This window comes from Capsicum annuum, chromosome 1 (assembly GCF_002878395.1).
Source record: "Capsicum annuum cultivar UCD-10X-F1 chromosome 1, UCD10Xv1.1, whole genome shotgun sequence".
Taxonomy (NCBI): domain Eukaryota; kingdom Viridiplantae; phylum Streptophyta; class Magnoliopsida; order Solanales; family Solanaceae; genus Capsicum; species Capsicum annuum.
In genome coordinates, this window is record NC_061111.1 from 35,962,821 (window position 1) to 35,988,346 (window position 25,526).

Consider the following 25,526-nt stretch of genomic DNA (forward strand, 5'->3'; position numbering starts at 1 on the left):
ACAACTAAATATCTCTCAAAAGTTTTGAATCAAAGACTTCTTTTGCAACAGGGAACTGATAGCTCATCTAGTTTATTTTTATTTTCTTGTTGTATTTGAGTCTTTGTAATGTGCTCTTAAATGTTTGCCTACGTTTGCTTATGATTGTCAGTAGGTGGTGTGGTGTAAACTTCTTTCCTTTGTAATCATCTATAGTTAGGTGATTCTCAAGCTAAAGTTAGCTTGTTGTGTCCAGTTAGAGTTAGCTGGGGGATGAAGCAATAGAGTTTACTGGTTATATTTCTTTATAATAGAGTTATTACTAGGAGAGTAAAGATTAAGAGCTTAATCCTGAAGTTTGAAGTCTGTATTTAAAAAGTTGCTTGGATATAGTGGAGCTTAGAAATCCTGGAGGCAGGTCGTGGGTTTTCTTCGTTAAGCAAGGAGTTTCCACATAAAAATTTTCGTGTCTGCTATTTTACTTTCTTCTTGCACTTTATTGTTAATATCTCTCCTAGTTCCTATTGTGAGAGTTCACAAGGGAACTGGTCCTAGAATTGAGGAGCAATCCACTTCAACTCTTCAAGTGATAACTTTATTCATACCAAGTAAAACTAGTAACTCAGATAATAACACATGTGATCTTTTAACATATTAAATTTCATGGATTGTGCAAAAAATTATTTATATTGCTTCGATAGAAATTAAATCCAAATAGTAAAAAGTAACAATCAATAAATGCATCTTTGCTTGTCTGATACTATTGTTTTTGCAATATGTTGAAAGATCTTTAATTTTTTTTGGAAAAAAAGGTTTCTAATTCTTTAACAAGAGAGATCAGCGAATCAGAGCATGAGAGAATATTTTTCCACCATGAATCTTGGTGGATGATTAGAATCCTTCCACATTTAATTCGAGTTTCGAAAATGAAAAAAAAATTACTGGAAAAAATAAACTCAACAATATACGAATTCAAATTCAATCGAGCCCCAATACAAATAGCAGACGAGAAAACCTCCCAAAATTTCGCCGCGTCCCCATCCCATTAGTCAACCCCCAACCAATTAGACAAATCATCGGAACAGGATACAGGAAAATGGTAAACAAGTTATACTAAAACAGCCGGCTTAAACAGCTAATGATTTAGTGGACTTTGTCAATCCCACCACCCCATTTGTTTTGTATCCTCTGGCCTATCTATGTACATGTCATACAACAACAAAATCATAGTGATGTCCGAATAATTTATCAAAATACGTACACAAAACTTGAGTTCGATCAACACCACCACCAACACCTTCTTTTTCCCAAATTGGAAAAAACACAAGACCAAATTCAGTTTGATTGACGTTTGTCTGTTCATATCAGAAGAAAAATCACCTCCAAATGATGGCTTGTTCAACAAGAAACCATCGATACATGGTGACCAACAACATTCTCCTAACGATCACATTAACTTGTTTGATAACATTGTGTTACGGTCAAGAGCCTGACTCAACTCTCCTCCTTAAATTCAAGTCATCCCTCAAAAACGCCACTTCATCACTTAGCAACTGGGATCCATCTGTGCAGCTTTGCAACGTCAACATTTCAAATTGGAATGGAGTACTCTGCTCCAATGGAAAATTGATCGGTCTTCGCCTCGAATCCATGCGATTATCGGGGTATCTCGACATGGACACGCTCTCTGAGTTGACTTCTTTACGTACAATAAGTGTTATGAATAATAATTTTGAAGGTCCATTTCCAGACGTGAAGAAAATAGGAGGTCGATTACGAGGTGTATTTTTGTCGAATAATCGATTTTCTGGTGAGGTGCCAGATGATGCTTTTGCTGGAATGAAGTCAATAAGGAGAATTTTAATGGCGAATAATGAGTTTAGAGGGAAGATTCCCACGTCGTTATTGGGAATTCCAAAGCTTGTTGAGTTGCAGCTACAAGATAATCAGTTTGATGGTAATATACCTGCATTTGGTCAGCAGGATTTCCAATTAAATGTTGCAAATAATAGACTTGAAGGTCCTATACCATCTCAATTAAGCACCCAAAGTGCAAGCTCCTTTTCAGGTTAGTGTTTAATCTCTTAAGAAATGTAAGATTGTAAATCTTCTTAAAAATAATTCTGCCTAGTGTTCAGACTAACTTGAGTGTATCTTAACTAATAATTTTATGCGATATAAGCTGCCAACATAAGTAGTGGACAATTTTATTTCTAACAACTTAAACAAATGTGAAAATATTACTACTAAGTAATTTTACCTTGATAGAAATTTGAACACTAAGATGTATCTGTTTCTTTTTCAAGTTATTCAGTCTCCAAACCGGCCTAGTACATATATGACTAGTTTTTATTGAGTTTTAACTAATTTTCACCAACAATAAATATAACTTTATACTATCAAGTTATATTTATATGTTGTAACAAATAATTATCTTGATTTATTTTGAAAAAGAATAAGTATCGATAATTCACTTTTTATATTAAAATAATGCTTATATGAATATAATAGAGGTGACTTAATGCTGTAAAATAATATTTATGCGGTCTCGGTGAACATATTAGTTACTTAGTTAAACTCATTTACATTCACGCTATGTCGAACTTATTACAAAAGGAAGAGTTGTTATCTACATAGAACTTTGATTTAATTTAATCTAGATTTTAAATAAATAAAGTTTAAATTATAATTTTTTTTAACCTCTTCCTACAAGTTTTCACCTTTTTTTTTTTCTTTATAATTCGAACCACAGCCTTAAAATTAGCTAGAGACGGAGAATGTTTAATAACCAGCAATCCCGTCTTATCTAGTTCAAAGTAATTGGTCTAGTTCCAAGCGCTAAATATCATCATTTCTTATCGTGTCATTAATTTTTTCCTACTTGTGATCTTTATGGAGAATGAGTTGCTAACTCGAAGCGTTTCACTATGAAAATTTAGCTTCACTAACACTCAGCTAAGTCTTAAACCTTTGTGTTAGTCATTCACTTTTTTAGTAGCAAAAACGCTTCTCATTGTTCTTTAATTTTAAGTAGAAGGATAAGAAAGAGATAATTAATTTTCTTGCTTCCGCTTCTTTATCTGCACTCATCAAGCCAAGTTTGCTATTTGGGCGGAGAACAAGTTTCAGTAAAACAAAAATTAAGCAGTAGGCAAATAGTTATTTACTTTCTAAATTAGTATTTAGCACTATAGCTTTTTAAAAAATATTTCTAAGCTAACAATAATGCCAAGGAAAAATATTAACATAATATTTTCCGTGCTAAAGTCATTTGTTTTGCAAGATTTCCTGCTCCCTCAAATATTAACATAATAGTTTCTTCTTCAGCATATTTCAAAAGAATAATGATTTCAGTATATATTAGCAATAATTTAATTTAATTTTTTTCTTTTATTATTAATGGAATAAATTTAGAATCACACAAATATTTATATCTTATTTTAGATTTAAAAAAAAAAAACTTATTTATTTAGTAAACTATGTGATCAATCAAACAGCATTACATAAGTTGGATAATGAAAGTACTATCATTTATGACCAACTTAACTTGACATAAAATGCTGAATAACATCACTCCAGTAATTCTATAAAATTGACATGCATACATGTGTCCTAATTATGAGTTGGGGAATCACAGAGACCTCGTCCAAACTACCAAAAGAATAGTATGCAATTAGACATTAAAATATAGAAATAAAAGTAATTCTATAAAATTGACATGCATACATGTGTCCTAATTATGAGTTGGGGAATCACAGAGACCTCGTCCAAACTACCAAAAGAATAGTATGCAATTAGACATTAAAATATAGAAATAAAAGTAACAAAAAAATGAAGATACCCTGTCAATTAGATTGATCTACAAGGATCCCAGCAGGAATGGATATTATCACTACATGGGGAGCACGTCCTGACAATTAAGTAGGTGAAGTCCATTATTGATATCTTAGCTATCTCTTATCCTCAAATATAATCATAATTATGTTTTATAATCTATTTTATTAACATATTTCTTTAGGTAGACGTGGCAATTTCATTATTCATATATATATGCCCCCCACGCAAACTATATTTTTAATTCAGCAATTTAGTTACCGCATATAATCTAATGGGTTCAACTTATTTGAGATAATGAATAATACTTTTGTCTGCTCAGCTAGAAGGATCTAAATTTAGATTCGATTTTCAATTTATGAGTTTTGAATCGCAATTATTTTTAATTATATTTTGAATAGATTATTTATACATTAAATAATTTTTGTAATATAAATATTGAGTTTAGCAACCTAAAGAATGCAGAAATAATCCTACTATAATCAATTAACATAACATTGTTTATGTAGGAATTTATTGTGTTTTAAAATGATATAAGTTATATCCTTATTGAACTATGACTATGGTATCGTAGTGTATTGGTGGTCACAATCGCGCTTGTGATTTTCAACAAATATTCTTACATTTAAATTTGTGAACCTCAATCATGCTATAGAGATTGGACATATGTAACTTTCTTTTTTCTGGGAGTTACTTTTCTTTGAATGCTGTTAGTAAAGTATTAGTAGTTGCTAAATTTAAAATTAAGCATATAATACTTTTAATTTTGTGTGAATAAAACAGGAAATTTGGACCTATGTGGTAAGCCAATGCCACCATGTCCGCCACCAAAGAAGAAGAAGAAAGGAATCCCAGTACTGACCATAATCCTAGCAGCCATTGGAGGATTAGTCATATTAGCCATTATCTTTTTTGCACTCTTCCTTTTCCACAAGCAAAGGAAAAAAACGACACAATATGAAAAATCATCAGTTCAAAATCTCAACAAAAAACCCTCAGAAAATAATAATTTCCCAAATAAACCTGAGAAAGCAGACAAGTACACAAGAAGTGACAAGGGTAAATTGTATTTTGTGAGAAGGGACAGAGAAAATTTTGATTTGGAAGATCTTCTTAGAGCACCAGCTGAGGTTTTGGGAAGTGGAAGCTTTGGTTCTTCTTATAAAGCTGACCTTCCTATTGGAAAACCTATTGTTGTGAGGAGATTTAGACAAATGAATAATGTGGGGAAAGAAGATTTTCATGAACATATGAGGAGACTTGGAAAGTTGTCACATCCTAATGTCCTTCCTCTTGTGGCTTTCTATTATAGAAAGGAAGAAAAGCTTTTGGTCACTGATTTTGTTGATAATGGCAGCTTGGCAAGTCATTTACATGGTAAGTTAATAATTTCAGAGTTAAAAACTTACTCGCACTTATGTTTATGTCAAATTAAATAATTTAAAGTGAACTAAATAATACATGTCAATTATAGTAAAGTGATAAATGTGTGTATAAAAAAACATGTTTTACATTTATTCATTCGATATACACATCATGTGCAAACAAATTTTTACCACTCAAATCAAGCATGATATATACCATTCCCTATTTATACGAAGCAATTGGAGCATTTAAAATAAAAGAACTGTCACACTATCAAGTCACTTATATTTAATGTCAACTGTATGTATGTGTGTGTATATATATATTGTGAGTGCATACAAGGTAAGCTCACTCATAGATTTTTCTTGATTTTGAACCTATTTTGAATCTTGTATATCAGGCAAAAGAAGTCCTAACCCACCATGTCTTGGCTGGCCAACTCGTTTGAAGATCATAAAAGGAGTAGCAAGGGGTTTGGCTTACCTCTACAGGGAGCTACCAACACTAACACTCCCACATGGGCATCTTAAATCGTCGAATGTTCTTCTAGACCACAACTTTGAGCCACTAGTAGCAGACTACGCCCTTGTCCCAGTGATAAACAAGGACCATGCCAAACAGTTCATGGTAGCCTATAAATCACCTGAGTACATGCAAAATGAACGTCTGACAAGGAAAACTGATGTCTGGAGCCTCGGCATCCTCATCCTCGAGCTACTAACCGGCAGGTAATACAGTCAAATCTCTCTATAACGATGTTTTATTTGTTCGAATTGTTAGGTTTGTCATTTTCAACGTTTTCGGGTACAAGAATCTGTATATATGCAACAACAACTTCAACACAAGTTCAAGTCAAAGACAAGAACACTTATGAAATTCCTTAACACCTTCAACACAAGATTATGAATAATCTATCCAAGAAGTATGTTAGATTTCAGAAATGAGATGAAATAGAAATGTAAAGCCAAGTCCCTCGACCTCACGGAGTGTCCTTAAAGAATAATTCCCCTCACTGTACCCAAGGTTATGGAATCTTTCTCCCAGGATAAAATGGCTTTCGATCCAAACAATAGCGGTACCTCAAATTGTTGGATTCTTCGAACTCACTCAACAGCTTAATGATCACACAGAGTTTTTGTATAGAAGAAGAGTGTTTTTGCTGTCAAAAATCATATCTATACCTGAGGAATATATCAAGTATTTATAGTCTTTAATGTGTTCTTTCAAAAAGGGATGCATTGGTTCAACAGAAAGGCACCTATTCAGTAGCAGTCACGTCCCTGCGCCCAGTCTATGCTAGACCTGTGCCTGATCTGTGGCCGCAGGTGACGTTTTGCAATTTCCAGTAGCTTCTGAGCCCATAGGTCGCTTATCCTAGTTACATCTGCGCCTGCAGGTCACCCTACAGTGCGAAACAGTGTGTCTTTTGCCTCGAAGGGTCGCATCCCTTCCTGATGCGTTGCATATGCGTTTGCATGGCGTCAAAAATGCGCCCGCACTTGGAGAAAAATAATTCTATCAAATTTTTGGATTAAAATTTCACTTATAAAACAAGTTTCAAATAAAATTCATCTAAAAAGATATAGATCTCATCGATCCAATTCTGAATTCGAATCTGAAGCCTAGCCGAACGAGCGACGACGACGCGAGGCACCACCTTGTTCTTGCCTCACTATCTATGTGGAGTAAGTGTTCTTTATTATAAACACTACAAAGTTTTCTTTTCCCACCAATGTGGGAGAATTTGTGAACTTTCCAATTTGATGACTCTTTTTCCTCCACTATTTTTTCCTCCATTTTTTATTCATACACACACATTGAACCCAACAATCCCCCATATGAATGGGGAATGGCTATATTTTGAAGAAAGATATGGACAAGCATGTGATCATTTAGCAAAGACTGATTGCATCTGGATAAGTAGGTTTCCCCGTTGAACTTTCCGTAGTAAACATGCATCGGATGCACTCGGTCAATCGGTAGATTTGATATCTTTGAACCGTCGAACTTTGATGTACACCTAGACAATACATGTCACACAATCAGCCTTTTACTGTTTATAGTTCTCATGGTTTTGCTATTTTTAACCATGAACACGTCTCAGTTTCATGAGAACTTAGAGAATACGCCTTTACTAACATTCTCCTTGAAGTGGTTTCCACTTAGCCCTTACATAGGTGATTTCTAAATGTTCAATCCTACAGATTAAACTATTTGGTCAAATCTATCAAATTTAGATAATCATTAAAAGACTTTTCACCTTAAGTCTTATCCTTGTTTACTAAACATTGTCTACATCATGAGAATGATTTGGTATATTGACAATGTTGAACCTATCAGACACAGCTTTATTTGATCTCCTTGAACATGGCTCTTGGGATCTCCAGTCTACTCGGTAGAGTTACCGCCATGCTTACTTGTCCTAGGCCTTAAACTCATTTCCTTAGATATCCTCTCAACTCCTTCTCTAGATAGGCCTTTTGTAAGTAGATCCGACACATTATCCTTTGATTTCACATAGTCAATAGTGATAATTCCACTAGAGAGAAGTTCTCTAACAGTATTATATATTCTTCTTATGTGATGAGATTTACCATTGTACATCATGCTCTCTGTCCTACCTATCGCTGCTTGGCTATCACAGTGTATACATACTGGTGCCACTGGTTTGGTCCAATAAGGAATATCTTTCAAGAAATTCCGTAGCCATTTTGCTTCTTCACCGGCTTTATCCAATGCGATAAATTCAGATTCCATTATAGAGCGAGCAATACAAGCCTGTTTGGATGACTTTCAAGAGACCGCTTCTCCACCGATAGTAAATATATATCCACCTATGGATTTTACTTCGTTCGAGAGCTGGTGATCCAATTTGAATTACTATATCCTTCAAGTACCATGGGATATTTATTATAATGCAAAGCATAGTCTTGAGTGTATTTAAGATACCCTAAAACTCTTTTCATTGCCATCCAATGAGTTTTGTTGGGATTACTCGTGTACCGACTCAACTTACTAATAGTGCATGCTATGTCTGGTTGTGTACAATTCATTATATACATTAAACATCCCAATACTCTTGCGTACTCTAATTGTGAGTCACTTTTACCTTTATTCTTTCGAAGTGCAAAGCTCACATCTAATGGAGTCTTGGCAATACCAAATTCCATATACTTGAATTTGTCAAGTACATTTTTGATGTAATGAGACTGTGGCAATGCCAACCCTTGTGGAGTTCTATGGATTCTTATTTCTAAGATCACATCCGTACTCCAAGGTCTTTCATATAAAACTTGCTCCCGAGCATTCGTTTTATTGCATTTATGTCTGAAATGTCTCTACTGATAATCAACATATCATCCACATATAAACACACAATGACTTGGTGATTTGGAGTGTCTTTAATATAAACACATTTGTCACATTCATTAATCTTGAATCCGTTTGCCAACATGGTTTGGTCAAACTTTGCATGTCATTGTTTAGGTGCTTGTTTTAGTCCATAAAGTGACTTAACAAGTTTACACACCTTATTTTCTTTTCCTGGAACCACAAAACCCTCAAGCTGTTCCATGTAAATTTCTTCCTCCAATTCTCCATTTAGGAATGCAATTTTCACATCCATTTGATGAATTTCAAGACCAAATACCGCCGCCAAGGAAATCAACATTCAAATCGACGTTATCCTTATTACCGACAAGTATGTATCAAAATAAACAAGGTTTTCTTTTTGTTTGAAACTTTTTACTACAAGTCTTGCCTTGTATTTATCAATAGTACCATCTGCTTTTATTTTTCTTTTAAAGATTTATTTAGATCCTAATGGTTTGTTTCCTGGAGGAAGATCAACCAACTCCCACGTATGGTTGCTAAAGATTAAATCAATCTCATTATTGACTGCCTCTTTTCAAAAGGATGAGTCCAAAGATGACATCGCTTTCTTAAATGTTTGAGGCTCATTTTCTAAGAGAAATGTTATAAAATTCGATCCAAACGAAGTTGACGTTCTTTGATGTGTACTACGTCTTGGATTCTCATCATTATGCACATTCTCACTTAGTTCATCTTGAGGTTGTTTAGACCCCCCATTAGACTGTTCATGTCTAGTTTTATACGGATAAATGTTGTCAAAGAATTCAGCATTATCTGATTCAATTACCGTATTTTCATTTATATTCGGATGTTCAAATTTATGAACCAAAAACCAACATTCTTTACTGCTTTTATCATATCCTATGAACACGCAGTCTACCGTCTTAGGTCCTATCTTAACCTTTTTAGGCATAAGAACTTGGACCTTTGCTAGACACCCTCACACTTTGAAATATTTCAAGTTGGATTTCCTTCCTTTCCATTTTTCATAAGGAATTGATTGTGTCTTACTATGAGGAACTATATTTAGTATACGATTAGCTGTAAGGATAGCCTCCCCCCACAAGTTTTGCAGTAAACCGAAACTTATAAGTAAGACATTCGTCATTTCCTTTAAAGTTCGGTTTTTTCTTTTCGTAATTCCATTAGATTGAGGTAAATATGGGCCTGTAGTTTGATGTACGATTCCATTCTCTACACATATTTTGGCGAAGGGAAATTCATATTCTCTGCCCCTATCACTTCTTATCATTTTTATCTTTTTCTCTAACTGATTTTCTACTTCAGTTTTGTATTGCCTAAACGCATCTATTGCTTCATCCTTACTATTTAGCAAGTAGACATAACAATATCTAGTGCAATCGTTAATAAAAGTTATGAAATACTTTTTCCCACCACGTTATGGTGTTGACTTCATATCAAAAATGTCAGTGTGGATTAAGTCTAAGGGATTGGAATTCCTTTCAACGGACTTATACGGATGCTTAGCATACTTTGATTCCACACAAGTTTGACACTTTGATTTATTGCACTCAAAGTTTGGCAAAACTTCTAAGTTAATCATTTTTTGTAACGTTTTGTAATTAACATGGCCTAATTGTTCATGCCACCAATCATAAGACTCAAGCAAGTAAGAAGAATTTGAACTTTTATTGATTTCAACATTCATTACATTCATTTTGAATAGGCCCTAATTGTGGTAGCCTTTTTCTACATACATTTCTCCTTTTACTAAGTATAATTTTTTTGAAATAAATACACATTTGTATCCATTTTTGTCTAGAAGTGAAACAGAAATCAAGCTCTTCCTTAACTCCAGAACATACAAGACATTGTTAAGTGTCAACATTTTGCCGGAAGTCATCTTCAAGCACACTTTTCCTGTTCCTTCTACTTTTGCAGTAGCGGAGTTTGCCATGTAGATCTTTTCTTCTACTTGAGATGGAGAAAACGTTGAAAATAAATTCTTATTAGCACAAACATGGCGGGTGGCACCAGAATCTATCCACCATTCTCAAGGATTTCCCATCAAGTTGCATTCGGAAAGCATAGCATACAGATCATCGATTTCTTTCTTAGACAGCCAGATTTGCTTGGTCTTTCTTCTTCCCTTTTTTTGGGGCGAGACAATCCGTAGACTTGTGGCCAATCTTGTCACAGTTGAAGCACTTTTTCTTGAATTTCTTCTTGGGTTGATTGCTTTCATTTCTAGCTTTTTTCGCTTTTTAGAGTCATTTTGGTCATCTTCTACAATGTTTGCTCCATTCATTGCAGAATTGCTTCTTGACCTTCCTTTCAAAGCCTTATTATCTTCTTCAATGCGTAGTCATATAATCAGGTCTTCGACTGACATCTCCTTACGTTTGTGTTTCAAATAGTTCTTGAAGTCTTTCCACATAGGTGGTAGCTTCTCTATTATTGCTTCTACTTGAAACACTTCATTCATAATTAAACCTACAACAAAGGTTACGTGAATACTAAGAACATGTTTAAACTTCTCAACAAAGGTATTTGTTAATATCATACCTTCTTCAAGGAGATCATGGATGATCAGTTACAGTTCCTAGACTTGGAAAATAATATATTTATTGTCTATCATTTTGTACTCCAGGAATCTTACAACGAAGAACTTTTTAGTTTCGGCATTCTATGTCTTGTAGTTCTGTTCTAACACTCCCCATAACTCTTTTGCAGTCTTTGTTCCGCTATACACATTGTAAAGGTCATCTTGAAGACCACTAAAGATGTAATTCCTGCAAAGAAAATCTGAGTGTTTTCAAGCCTCCACAATCACGAAGTGCTCTTTTTCATAGGTTTCCTTGGGCACCTCCGGAGCTTCCTCAAACGTGAATCTTTAAAGACAAAGAGTGGGGAGGTAGAAGAATATTTTCTACTGCCACCTCTTGAAGTCAATACCCGCAAACTTTTCAGGTTTTTCCGCTGGTGCCATCGCCGGCGGAGCATTTGTGGAACTTGTTGTGGCAATACTAGTTTCCCCCACAGTCGTTGCGGCGTCTTACACTTGACTATCGTTAGTCATTTTTCTGTCACAACAAGACAGCACCTTTAGTATATCAAAATACTTATTAAAAAGTTGCAGCAACTTTAAACACTTCTTATTTCTAGTTTAATTATGAAGTTTTTATGAGTTTCAATCGTCAACCGAGTGATCTTTAACTTGTGATGAAGATTTTGTCTTCAAATCACTTGTTAAGTTCAAATGGAGTAGAAAAGTTAAAGCTTTAATCTCCAGAAAACAAGCAATACAGATTCCGAAAGATTATTTATTCCTTAAGATTGTTATTTTCAACATTTTTGGGTATAAGAATCTGTATATATGCAACAACAACTTCAACACAAGTTCAAGTCAAAGACAAGAACACTTATGAAATTCCTTAACAATTTCAACACAAGATTATGTATAATCTATCCAAGAAGTATGTTAGATTTCAGAAACGAGATGAAATAGAAATGTAAAGTCAAGTCCCCCGACTTCACGGAGTGTCCTTAAGGAGTAATTCCCCTCACTGTACCTGAGGTTATAGAATCTTCCTCCCAGGATAAAATGGCTTTCAATCCGAACAATAGCGGTACCTCAAATTATTGGATTCTTCGAACTCACTCAACAACTTAATGATCACACATAGTTTTTGTATAGAAGAAGAGTGTTTTTGTTATAAAAAATCATATATATACTTGAGGAATATATTATGTATATCCTTTAATGTGTCCTTTCAGAAAGGATGTATTAGTTCAGCAGAAAGGCACCTATTCAGTAGCAGTCACGTCTTTGCGCCCAGTCTGTGCTAGACCTGTGCCTGATCTGCGACCATAGGTGACGTTTCGCAATTTCCAGTAGCTTCTGAGCTACATCTGCGCCCACAGGTTGCGTACCTGTGTTGCATCTGCACCCGCAAGTCACCCTAAAGCGTGAAACAGTGTGCCTTTTCTCTCGAAGGGTCGCATCCCTTCGTGATGCATAGCGTATGCATTTTCATGGCGTCAAAAATGCGTCTGCACTTGGAGAAAAATAATTCTGTCATATTTTTGGATTAAAATTTCACTTGTAAAATAAGTTTCAAATAAAATTCGTTTAATCGATCAATCAAATCCGAAGCCGAGCCAAGCGAGCGACGACAACGACGCAAGGCACCACCTTGTTCTTGCCTCACTATCCCTGTGGAGTAAGTGTTCTTTATTATAAACACTACAAAGTTCCCTTCACCCACCAATGTGGGATAATTAGTGAACTTTCCAAAATAAGAGTACACTTTTCAATTTGGTGACTCTTTTTCCTCCACTATTCTTCCCTCCATTTTTTATTCACACACATACATTGAAACCAACAAGGTTCAGTATAGCATAACCTTGAAATGGATTTCAAAGTAAACTTAGATGTTATAGTAAAGTGTTGTTATATATAGAGGATGATTATATTGTTATAGAGAGGTTTGATTGTACTTCAATATTCCATCATCTTAGTCTCACGAAAATAATTTTTAAAAAAAAAAACAGTTTGGATGCACGAAATGTCCTGCATCAAGTGTAGGTCTGGGGAAAGGGTGGCATCACAAGTTATTTTAGCAAATAAAGTTGATCTAAAAGACATAAGGTCATTATAAAGTTACTTATTTGATAAAAAGATTATGATATTTCAGTCAAATATTTTTATGACTAAAGCCATTTATTGATTTTCTTAATGGGTGTAGTGTGCATGTCCGAATCTTAAAAGACAGACAAAAAGAACTAGGAGAATATAAAATAATTTTAGCCCACCAAATTTACATTAAGTTGTATGTTTTCCTACAATAGATACTCTATCTTTTCATTTTACATATGACAGTATTTGACTGGATATGTAATTTTATTAAGAAATAAAGTTTTTTTGGCCACGTACTAAAAGTATGTAACTAGCATTTCTAAGTAAATCATTTCTTGCCTATATATAAAAGTATATCATTAAAGAGGGCTTGAGAAGTTTAGAGTTAAATTAAAGAGCTTCCACGTACAAGCGTATCATTCTTTCTTAACCAGCAGACTAAAAGAAGAAAACGTGTCATATAAAATGAAACCGAGGTGTTAGTAGTACTAAATTGTATCTGTTTTTATGTTCTTAATTAACAGGTTTCCAGCCAATTATCTGAAGCAAGGGAAAGGTGCAAATGCAGACTTGGCAGTGTGGGTGAACTCAGTGGTGAGAGAAGAGTGGACAGGTGAGGTATTTGACAAGGACATGAACACAAACAAACATAATTGTGAAGGTGAAATGCTTAAGCTCCTGAAAATTGGCATGTGTTGTTGTGAAATGGATGTTGGAAGGAGATGGGATTTGATGGAAGCTTTAGACAAAATTGAAGAATTGAAAGATAGTGATGGTGAAGATTATTCTTCTAATTATTATCCAAGTGAAGGAGAAATGTACTCTTCTAAAGCCATCACTGATGATGATTTCTCCTTTTCTAGGAATGTTTAATAAGTTATACATATAAGCGAAACACTACTAAAAAAATGTGAATTTATGACGGTTGTTATGAAGGAAACGTTCGTTGGTCGTTGGCATTTTTTTAGTAGTGAAATGGCTTTGAGGATTAAATTACACATATATATACTTATAATTTGAGGGGTTGTGAAAATGTAAAGTTTTTGTGTAAAACGAAATCTTTGTCTTTTTTTATATAAGGATAGATAAATGTGAAAGTTAGAAAAATTAAAGGAAGCTTACATCTCATGTTCATGGATACTTTCTTTTGTTCTATTGGATTTTATACATGTATAATTCATTACGAGTTATTTTGCTCAATAAAAGATGTTTGTTCTTTACTTGGATTAAAAAATATGTACTTTTCTTTTGGAATACGATTCTCCTTATTTGTTTTTATTTTTTATTAGTGAAACTAATCAACTTAGTTGCTATTATCCGAACTAAGAAGAGTATAACTTTTAAGTTCGAACCATAAATCATTTAAAGCCTAAAAAAAGAATGGTCCATGTTAGAGTTGTGACCCGAATTATATTGAGTCGGCCCTGAAAGTTTCACGGTGCGACCAATATTTTTGATTTTCAATGAGGTCTGTGGTAGTAGCATAGGGATCGGATGGACCTTTATGTTTTTGAGCTTGGAACTTATTTGCATGCACATATTATATAAGTGCATTTAGTGGGTTAATTTGTGTATTCAGAAAATGCTCATTCTCCACATTGTACTCCTCTCCTTTCATTATAGTGAAACATCATTTGCCTCTGCCCGTGGTTTTTCCCGCAAGGTTTTTTATGTAAATCTTTGTGTACTTATTTATTATTTTGCTTATGGTTTGCTTTATTTCTATTGATTTATAACAAAATGATATCAGATCTTGGTCGATTGTTTTCTCGGAGATGGCAACCATGAGGTATGACATTCCGTTATTGGATCGCAATATTAGATTTTCGTTATGGCAGGTTAAAATGCGGGTTATGTCACTTAAATGGATTTGGATGATGTGCTCTTAGGGTTTGATCACATGCCCTCATCATGGACAGATGATGATAAACGGTATAAGGATCAGAAGGCCCTATCACAGATCCACCTTCACTTATCCAATGAGATTCTACATGACGTTTTAAAAGAGACCATTGTCGTTGCGTTGCGATTGAAACTGGAATCTTTATGCATGACGAAAAGACTAACAAGTAAGTTGCATCTCAAACAGCGACTCTATTCCCATCTTATGTCTGGGGGAGCATCTTTGGAAGATCACCTATCAGTCTTTAAAGAAATTGTCTTTGATTTAGAGACTCTGGAGGTTAAGTACGATGAGGAAGATTTAGGGTTGATTTTGTTGTGTTCGCTGCCTGCATCATACACGACCTTTAGGGATACGATTTTATATAGTCTTGATACCCTGACCATAGATGAAGTCTATGATGTGTTGTTCTCTAAGAAGAAGATGAAGCATCTTGTTAATGGGTGGGAGACTCAAGGAGGTAGTCTTATTGTTCGAGGAAGGACTCGTGAGAGGAATTCTGGAGGTGATGATAGGTTTAATTCCAAATCCAAAAATAGAAACAAAACTTTTAATTACTGCAAGAAGAAGGGTCATATCAAATCTGAGTGTTGGAAGCTACAAATAAAGAGAAAAGAAAAGCTCCAAAACGAAAGGAAAACCAACCAGAGAAGTCTGGTGAATCCAGTTTTGTAGAAGATAGCGGTAGTGATGGAGAACTCTTGGTAGTTTCTGATGGTAACTCCAAACCCTGTAAGGATTGGATTATTCATTTAGCTTACACGTTTCATATGTGTCGTAATTGGGATTGGTTTACAATATATGAAACAGTCTCTAAAGGTGCTGTGTTGATGGGAAATAACACACCTTGTAAGATAGCTGGTATTGAAACAATCAGGATCAAGATATTTAATGAGGTTTTGAGGATACTTAGTGATGTGTGGTATGTCCTAGATCTGAAGAGAAATTTTATTTCCTTGAGTACCCTTGATTCGAACGGTTATGGATACACTGGTGAAGGTAGAGTACTGAAGGTTACTAAAGGTTCTTTTGTTGTGATGAAGGAACAGAGAAAGTCTGCAAATTTGTATGTCCTGCAAAGCTCTACTGTTATAGGTGATGCAGCTGTTTCTACCTCCTCTCTATCAGAAAGTGACATTGTTAAACTTTGGCATATGCGCCTGGGGCATATGAGTGAAAACGGGATGGATAAACTAAGAAGAAAAGGACTTCTTGATATGCAGAGTATTACCAAATTGGAGTGTTGTGAGCATTACATTTTCGGGAAGCAGAAGAGAGTCAGATTCACTAAAGGCATCCACTCAACTAAGGGCACACTTGATTACATTCATTCTGATCTCTGGGGTCCTACTAGAGTACCTTCTAGAGGAGGCGCTAATTACTTGTTAACTATTATTGATGACTATTCCAGAAAAGTTTGGGTGTTCTTTCTAAAACAAAAGAATGATGTATTGCCTACTTTCAAAGAGTGGAAAACTATGATTGAAAAGCAGACAAGAAAGCAGGTAAAACGCCTTCGGACCAATAATGGTTTAGAGTTTTATTCTAATGAATTTAAGGTTTTGTGCAAGTCAGAAGGAATTGTGAGGCACTTGACAGTTCATCATACTCCACAACAGAATGGTGTAGCCGAACGAATGAATAGGACTATAATGGAGAAGGTTTGTTGTATGCTCTCTAATGCTAGTTTACCCAAGTCTTTTTGGGATAAAGATCCTTCCACAACTTGTCTTCTTATTAACCGCTCTCCCTCAGCTGCGATTGATAAAAAGACTCCACAAGAGGTATGGTCTGTTACTCCTGCTAGTTATTCTGATTTGAGGATATTTTGATGTCCTGCATATGCTCAAATTAATAATGAAAAGTTAGAACCTAGATCTGTCAAGTGCTTATGTATGGGTTATAAGCCTGGTGTTAAAGGTTATAAGCTTTGGTGTCCAGCAAGCAGAAAGGTTATAATTAGCAGGGATATTGTCTTTGATAAAACTGCCATGCTTCGGGCTCCCTCCGAATCTAGTGCTTTGCCCCCAAATGAGCCTAGTGACATGAATCAACAAAAGTCAAGCACCCATGTTGAATTGCAGATTGGAGCAGATTCTACACCAGTGCCTACTTCTTAGTCTAGCCCAAAGATACAGAGTGATACTATTTCTTCTTCACCACCTGTGGAACCATAATATTCTATTGCTAAATATAGGCCTAGAAGAGATATTAGACCTCCTCAGAAGTATATTGAAGTTGATTTGGTTGCTTATGCATTAAGTGTAGAAGAAGGTATTGATTTCGGTGAAGATCCTTCTTCTTACTTAGAGGCAGTTAGTTATGATTATTCCGACCGATGGATGATTGTTATGCAGAGGGAGATGGAATCACTTTATAAGAATGGCACATGGGATCTGGTGAGATTGCCTAAAGATAAGAAAGTTTTCTGTTGCAAGTGGGTATTCAAAAAGAAAGAAGGAACATAAGGAGTTGAAGATACTAGGTAAAAAGCAAGACTAGTTTCTAAAGGTTACAGTCAGGTTCTAGGTATTGACTTCACAGATGTGTTTTCTTCGATTGTAAAGCATAGTTTGATTCGAGCATTGCTTGGTATTGTGGCCATGTATAATCTTGAGGTTGAGCAGTTGGATGTCAAAACTGCATTCTTACATGGAGAACTTGAGGAGGACATCTATATGCAGCAACCAGAGGGCTTTGTAGTCTCAGGAAAGAAGGACTATGTATGCTTGATGAAAAAGTCTCTTTATGGATTAAAGCAGTCGCCCAGGCAGTGCTATAAGAGGTTTGACTCTTTTATGACCTCTCATATGTTTCAGAGGAGCAACTACGATAGTTGTGTCTACTTCAAGGAGATAAGTAATGGTTCATTCATGTATCTTCTTTTGTATGTTGATGAAATGTTGATTGCAGCAAAGGATATGAGAGAGATAATAAAAGTCAAAGCCCAGCTCAGCAAGGAGTTTGAGATGAAGGATCTAGGAGCAGCAAAGAAGATTCTTGGCATGGAAATTATGAGGGATAGAAAGAAATGTAAGTTATACTTAAGTCAGAAAAGGTATATTGAGAAAGTGCTTCACAGGTTCAATATGCAAAATGTCAAACCTGTAAGTACTCCATTGGAAGCTCACTTCAAACTCTCGGCCACTTTATCTCCAAAGACAGATGATGAGCGTGACTATATGTCTCGAAATCCATACTCTAGTGTCATGGTATCTTATGTATGTGATGGTGTGTTCCCGACCAGATTTATCTTATGCCGCCAGTTCAGTTAGCAGATACATGGAAAATCCTGGCAAAAAATATTGGAAAGCAGTTCAATGGATTTTCAGATACTTTGATGGATCTGTTGATATTTGTTTGCAGTTTGAGCGAAATAGAGATGGAGTAATAGGGTATGTTGATTCTGATTTTGCAAGAGATCATGATAAAAGGATGTCCCTTACAGGCTATGTTTTCACCATTAGTGGTTGTGCTATTAGTTGGAAAGCTACCTTACAGACTACGGTTGCTTTGTCAACTAGTGAGGCAGAGTACATTGCTATTATAGAGGCTTTCAAGGAAGCTATTTGGTTGAAGGGTCTGTTTGGTGAACTTAGCAAAGACTTAAAGATTACTACAGTCTTTTGCGACAGTCAAAGTGCTATCTTCCTTACAAAAGATCAGATGTTTCACGAGAGGACAAAGCATATCAATGTTCGGTATCATTTTGTGCGTGAAATTATTGCTCGTGGTGATATTGTCGTAAGCAAGATTAGCACCCACGATAACCCTGCTGATATGATAACCAAGACACTACCAAGTGCCAAGTTTGAGCATTGCTTGGACTTGGTTGGTGTTAGCTGTTGAGATGTGCCCTTAGGGGCTTTGGTGGAAGAGGTGGAGAGTTTGTCTTGCAATGGATTTGAATTCTGAATTAGAATTCGTGTCAAGGTGGACATTGTTAGAGTTGTGACCCGAATTATGTTGAGCCGTCCCTGAAAGTTTCGCGATACGACCCATATTTTTTATTTCAATGAGATCTATGGTGGTAGCGTAGGGATCGAATGGACCTTTATGTTTTTGGGTCTAGGACTTATTTGTATGCACGTATTATATAAGTGCATTTAGTGGGTGTGTATTCAGAAAATACTCATTTTCCACATTGTACTCCTCTCCTTTCATTATAGCGAAACATCCTCTGACTCTGCCCATGATTTTTCCCACAAGAATTTCCACGTAAATCTGTGTGTTTTTGTTTATTATTTTGCTTGTGGTTTGTTTTATTTCTACCGATTTATAATAGTCCAAAATATTTGTCACTTTAGAAAATCAAGAGATTCTAACTTTTTAATATCCACCATTATTACTCCAAGATTTTAGACTAGAAAGGGACCAAAACTGAACAGTTGGATTATTAACAACCAAATGTTTACAGTTGAACAATACCCGAATCAAAATCGAATAAAGTAAGGACCAAAAATGCTACTATTTTCTCTATTATAGGGATGGAAATGTACAATCCCTTGTCATACTATAAAAACAATCAGTTTTAACTTTTTCTTTTTCCTTAGCATTCTTCTCCTTTGGCTCTCCCCCCTGAGAACTTCAGAACTATATGTGCTCTGCTTATCATACACCTAAGAGTGTGCTTCATGATCGATGTGCTCGTCGAGCTCTTGGAGCCATATTACATCTTGTTTGGATAGCTTTATGTTTTTTCCTGCATAAATTATGTTTAAAGTTGCGTCAACAACAGATTATACCCAATAGAGCACAATATGTGAATCTAGTATACATATACCAAAAAGTCATACCACTCCTAACAAGTTAAATGTTCGTGTAAGATCTAATGTTGTTAATCTATTCATGTTGACTTGCTTGGGAGACGGAAGCTTGGCTTTGAATTGTTGAGTGGCCTGAACTATAGAAGCCTGTTTGGCATGGAGTTTCTTCACCAAGTGTTCTCAATCTCTCTAATTCTGGCATAACAACCTTACTGAGATCCGGTCTATCTTTCCTTCTTAGCTCAGAACATCTCAGCGACAACTTAGCAAGGCTCAAAGCCTCATCACGGGGCCAATCAGGAACAGCTGGATCAAGCATGTCATTGAATGTCCCCTTTTCGATTGCCCTCTCAACATGGTGAGTCAAACCCATAGGGGGCTTGGCTGTTAGTATCTGCAAGAATATGATACCTAAAGAGTACACATCAGATTTTATACCAAGCATGCCTGTTTGCTGATATTCGGGGTCTATATAGCAGAAAGTTCCAGCAGTTGATGTCATTCGATACTGAGTTACAGTATCTGCCACTGATGGAGGGACAAGCCGAGCCAAACCAACATCACTAATCTTACTCACTAAGTTGCGATCTAGTAGAATATTTGCTGGTTTCAGATCACGGTGCACTATTGGTTCTGGTTTGCTCTGGTGTAAGAAAAGCAGACCAGCACCTATTTCAGCAGCAATTCTAAATCTATGCTGCCAAGAGAGTGGTGGGGTATTTCCTATCTGGAATAGACGGTCTTCTAAGCTTCCATTGGACATAAACTCATATATTAAGCACCCATACTCGGGACACGCTCCTAGCAGAAGCACCATATTAGGATGTCGTATGCAGCTCAATACTTCCACCTGCAATGAAAGATTGGGGTGAGTGAGATTAAAGGGATACAATGCTACATATAAAGTTCATTTATGAATGGGAAGGCAGAACTCTCATGTCCTTTTAAATTACATGGAAATATACTGATTCTTAGTTCTACTTTTACAATGCATCTTTTTCTCGTTTGCAGACTATATGTGCAATTATTGACTAATGGATGCTAATTATATTACTGTCCTGATCCGGTGTCATCAGCATACCATTGAATCCATTTCTTGTTTTAAATCATTCACGTGTTGGTATCAGGAAACACTATTAATCTTATTAAGAACGTCTCCGAGAATTCCTAAGTATTATTGGCTTTATACCTCTTGCTGAAACTGTTGCCTTCCATGAGTTGCATCAGGGCGAAGGACCTTAACTGCGACATGTGTGTGGTCCATGTAACACTTGTACACTGGTCCATAACCTCCTTCTCCAATTTTATTAGATTGAGCAAAGTATTCCGTTGCAGTTTCAATCTCCTCTATTGAATACCTTCTATACCTGAAATCTGAATTTGAATATTTATTTAGTACCTTATTCCTCTCTTCTGCTTCTTTCAAAGCTTTCATTTCTGCATTAATTCTCTTCTGAGATTCTAGTTCTGCAAGTCGTTGAGCTGCCTCTGCATGCTCGAGGGCTGCTCTAGATTTTGCCTTTTCCTTCTCCGCAAGTGCTAATGCAGCTTCCTCTGCAATTCTTGCCTCCTCTATTCTTCTCTGTTCTTCCGCTTTCCAGCGCTGGAGTTCCATCGCCTACAATTGACAACATGTTAGCTCATTGTGCATGCAATCACCAAGGTGCATAACATGCTGGAAATTTCCTACCTTTTGTTGTGCTGTGAGTGCTTCCTTGCAAGCTGTACTATACATTTCCATTGTTTGCTTGAGCTCCAACTTCAGCCTTCTCATTTCTGCTGCTACATCATCCTAAATGAAAGTAAAGACCTCAATAAGAACACTTGGAAGCTTTAGTGGAACATGTGAAGACCTTTCAAGTCCGCCATAATAGCTTGTCCAGATCAGAGACGGCTCAGTAAAGATTTTGCCTTAGGCACCCAAAATACACCCAAAAAATTAATATCTTCGATTGCCTACCTGTGTCGAGGAAATTGATGTTCTATCACCCTCCATTGAAAGAAATGTCAACTCTGATGGCAAGATGTCCAAGGATCTGCGTCCCATGGGCATAGATTCAAAATTTTGCCCTTCAAAATCAGAGAAAGCTGACAGACGAGGAGGGGTTGCTCCGCTATCATAAGAGTCAGCAAATGAAGGAAACATACTGTCAATACTTGGTCTACCAGAACTGACAAATGATATGTCAGTATCTGGCTGAGAGATCTCATACGGTTTGCCATTTGGGCCTTTCCTATGAGTGAAAGGGGACCTGTTTACAACAGTGATACAAAACTTAGGCCTCGGAGTGTGAAAATATGCAACATTTCATGGTCAATTAGTATGATATTTCAGAGTTCCAAATTGTTTGATCTAATCAGTAAGAGTTTACATAAGCGGTTATTGCTTGTTGTCCTTACTAATCAGTTGATTATTGATATTAAGACATGAATACATTTTGGATAGGAATTTAAGATAATTTGACTTACTTCATGTTGAATGTATCACTATGAAGGTTGGACATGGTCATATCAGATACAGGCTTTGGAACCCCAGAAAAAGAACCTATTCGAAACATAATAAGATTAACTTTGCACAACAAAATGAAATGAATTGAAGAATTTGCTTCTAGTGTTTTGCATACCTCTGGGAGGAGGGTTTGAATCCTCAATTGAATTAGATCTGTCGTTGGCATGTTGCATGAACTGGTGACGTAGTGGGTGGATAAATGGTGCAAGGCGAGCAGCAGATCGTGTTGATGAAATCTTTCCAGATTTGGAGATAACATACACAGTGCAGAAATCGGGAACCCCTTTTACAACGTTTCCAGGAATATCTTTGAGTTTAAATCTTCAAGGCAGAAAGGCTACTGAAATTAGAACTTCAAAAAAAATTGTTTCTTTTCAAGTATAAGCGCAAAGCTAGAACACTATCCATATAGTGCAATTAATAGTTCTCCTCAACAGCTCAACAGACATGACTAAACACAAATATATAAATGCACATGCAGATCTTCACATTTCTTCTTCACAAACTTCCCATATAGCTTTGGAACAAATTTGCATATTTTTATGCATTACTTTTTTACATCACAATGGTCAGGTAACAAATATAGCTTCAAATTAACCAAAACTATGACTATCCAATAATAACAAGTTACTCATCTAGGTAATTGCCTACATTCAACAAATACATCATATCTACTACTCCCTCCATCCCAGACAAGGAAAAATTTCAAGGCATAGAAAGAGTCATACCTGAGAAGGCCACCTTTTGCTGCTGCACCGAGAATTAGTACCTCTATTGCTGTTCGATTGATATATTCGATAATTGCTTTGACCACATCGGCATCCTCTAGCACAACATCATAACATTGAATCTGTTTTTTATTGATGCAAAGAATCAATATTAGACACGTTAAGGAAATCACAATGAAAATAAACAATTTACAATGCCAAAGACTGATTCTATAACTGTGTTTTGCGAGTTCATGAGGAATTCTTTTGAAGTTTCGAGATTGAATACTGAACACTAACATCTTTACGTGTACAAAATACTCGGAAAGGAAGAAAGAGTTCCTTCAACTGCGGTTCCAATTCAGTCATTCCTGATCCATCATTGCTAGCATCCTGGTTTAATCCTGATATGTAAAAGTACATCAGTTACTCCTCACTTTTCCTTTCTCCAAATTTTTTATTTGAAATCTGACAAGTTGTCAAGACACAAAAAAGAAGTTGCAAACTAATCCTTCTTAATGGGAGAGGTTGGATAGAAATGAACACAAGCATAAATTAAATTAACTGAAAACTCAAATGCTTGCATGAGAGAGTTGTGACTTTACGAGGTAAAATCCCAAATTCAACGCTTTTTGAAAAGAATTTCCAGCGAGATGTCAATCTTGCTGGAACACGGACAAATAGATAGCTCATTTGAAGAATATAATTATGTGACAGTTAAGATTCTGCGGAAATACAACAAATAATATGGCTAAACTACATGATGGTTCTTCCTTTTAAGGATCCAACGGCATCAGCCATCTTTAAAAGTGTCTAAGATCTACCAACATACAACAAGTATGGTGTTCAATTGAAACATGCCTTGTAACAATGTATCAACAACAACATACCTAGTGAAATCTGACAAGTGGGGTCTGGGAAGAGGGGGGGGGGGGGGGGGGGGGGGTGTACACATACCTTATAACAATGTATCATACTTCTAAATGCAGTTTCTTTCACCACATATACTCCTACATCTCTACCTCACTTGGTAAGCATAAAAGAAACTACTCTAAAAACATAGATGTGCCATAAACCGCTCAAGTATAAAGAAGTGCAACATTGAGAGGATTCTAGCTGATAAAAGTTAGAAGGCAAATTTTTTTTTTCCAAATAACACTATACAGCAAGCAATTTTCAGTTGTTCTCCCTCAGTTTTTCACTCATGCTTGCTTCAATATAATAGTGTAAGCCCCTCAACAATGCTCTAACAACCAACCAAGCCAACCAAACCTCATTTTCCAATAAGATTTTGCACAAGTTTGTCTTGCCATAGATAAAAGAATATGTTGATCAAGAACAATCTTCTCTTCGCAAGAATGTAATTTATTCACGACATCATGATCCCAAGAATCCACATTCCGACAAGAGGGAGTTGCCCGGATGGTAAGCACCCCTCACTTCCAACCATAAGGTTGTTAATTCTAGGGGAGAAAAGGGTGGCCTGCCTCATAGGGATGGGTAAGGAAAAAAAGAATCCATATTCCAGTTCATATCCACAAATTTGGTCAATATTATTCAAGAATCCACATTCCAACTCTATATATATTCATACAAATGTCCAAAAAAAATTTGGTTGATCCATATCATCAAAAAGAGACTTACTGTTGGTTGCAGATCCTTTAACTTTGACATGGATCAAAATAACAGTCTGTCCCCTAGCCAGAAGATTATCAACAGCCCATTTTAGAGCAATTTGGCTTCCTCTATCTTTGTCTATTGCCACTGCTATCAATTTAGTCAATGGGGGTCCATGATGATTCATTGCTATTGCTGGTGCCCAAAACTATATTTCTCAAAATTTTTCAGCCCCCACTTCTTCTCTTTTCCATATTCTTTCAATCAACATATCACAAAAGGTTCAATTCTAATACTCTTTGTTTTTGTCGAATTCGAGGATAAAAATTGTTCTTGTTCTACTCCTAGCTTATTCTACTTGTGGTGATTGTAGAAAATTATGAGCAAATATTGAAAAGAAAAAGAAGTTTAATCGTGTTTGATGAGTTTGTTAAAATTGTTAAAAAGAATGAAGATGATTTTGAGTGTAGTTAAAATTTGAAGGGAGGTCCACGTTTGGCGGGGTATTTTGTTGCTACACCTTTGCTTGTGACCACCACTTGAGAACGAGGGGTACTACTATAGTATATGTCAGTGTCTTCACGTTTGCTTATGAGAAAGGTTTTTTATTTAACTAAAATCTATTCGATTACATAATTTATTTTGCTTGGTAGATTAATACTCTTTTCCTTCTTCTTCTTCTTCTTCTCCTTTTTTTTTTTTTTTTTTTTTTTTTTTTTTGTATTTTGGAGTTACTACTAAATAAAGAAATATGTCATATTTTTAGCAATAACTATAAAAAATGAGTCATATAAATTGAAACAACGAGAGTAACCCTTTTTTTGTTTTTAAATAAATATTTAAAAGTGTTTGGAAACACTAATAAATTAAACTA

The 25,526-nt window shown here is 35.7% G+C and overlaps 2 protein-coding genes across 3 annotated transcripts; one reads left to right on the forward strand and one right to left on the reverse strand.

Annotated features, from left to right (window-relative positions):
* The first annotated feature begins 763 nt into the window (after nucleotides 1–763).
* On the forward strand, nucleotides 764–14,285 carry LOC107853971 (pollen receptor-like kinase 4). Its single transcript, XM_016698956.2, has 4 exons — nucleotides 764–2,047; nucleotides 4,597–5,190; nucleotides 5,579–5,906; nucleotides 13,675–14,285. Exons 1-4 carry the CDS (start codon nucleotides 1,366–1,368, stop codon nucleotides 14,021–14,023), a joined length of 1,953 nt encoding a protein of 650 aa, XP_016554442.1. The 5' UTR covers nucleotides 764–1,365; the 3' UTR covers nucleotides 14,024–14,285.
* A 5,140-nt stretch (nucleotides 14,286–19,425) lies between these two features.
* LOC107871888 (U-box domain-containing protein 52) lies at nucleotides 19,426–25,230 on the reverse strand. 2 transcript variants are annotated; one of them, XM_047411734.1, is made up of 10 exons: nucleotides 24,680–25,230; nucleotides 23,336–23,439; nucleotides 23,057–23,178; nucleotides 22,444–22,649; nucleotides 22,289–22,364; nucleotides 21,780–22,071; nucleotides 21,510–21,611; nucleotides 21,009–21,437; nucleotides 19,850–20,669; nucleotides 19,426–19,755 (listed from the first exon to the last, which is right to left on the reverse strand). In XM_047411734.1, exons 1-9 carry the CDS (start codon nucleotides 24,837–24,839, stop codon nucleotides 19,896–19,898), a joined length of 2,265 nt encoding a protein of 754 aa, XP_047267690.1. In that variant the 5' UTR covers nucleotides 24,840–25,230; the 3' UTR covers nucleotides 19,426–19,755; nucleotides 19,850–19,895. The 2 variants fall into 2 exon arrangements, with proteins under 2 accessions (XP_047267690.1, XP_016574233.2); XM_016718747.2 differs by lacking the exon at nucleotides 19,426–19,755 and having other exon boundaries at nucleotides 19,849–20,669; nucleotides 24,680–25,193.
* Nucleotides 25,231–25,526: the final 296 nt, after the last annotated feature.

What these genes read in the sequence shown, in the direction of transcription:
- LOC107853971 (XM_016698956.2), top strand. Translation starts at nt 1,366, where the DNA reads ATGATGGCTTGTTCAACAAGAAACCATCGATACATGGTGACCAACAAC. An exon ending in AAGTGCAAGCTCCTTTTCAG is followed by an intron (nt 2,048 to 4,596) that starts GTTAGTGTTTAA and finishes TGAATAAAACAG; the next exon opens with GAAATTTGGACCTATGTGGT. An exon ending in CTTGGCAAGTCATTTACATG is followed by an intron (nt 5,191 to 5,578) that starts GTAAGTTAATAA and finishes CTTGTATATCAG; the next exon opens with GCAAAAGAAGTCCTAACCCA.
- LOC107871888 (XM_047411734.1), bottom strand. Translation starts at nt 24,839, where the DNA reads ATGAATCATCATGGACCCCCATTGACTAAATTGATAGCAGTGGCAATA. An exon ending in TATTTTGTACACGTAAAGAT is followed by an intron (nt 23,179 to 23,335) that starts GTTAGTGTTCAG and finishes AATAAAAAACAG; the next exon opens with ATTCAATGTTATGATGTTGT. An exon ending in CATCAATTTCCTCGACACAG is followed by an intron (nt 21,612 to 21,779) that starts GTAGGCAATCGA and finishes ACTTTCATTTAG; the next exon opens with GATGATGTAGCAGCAGAAAT.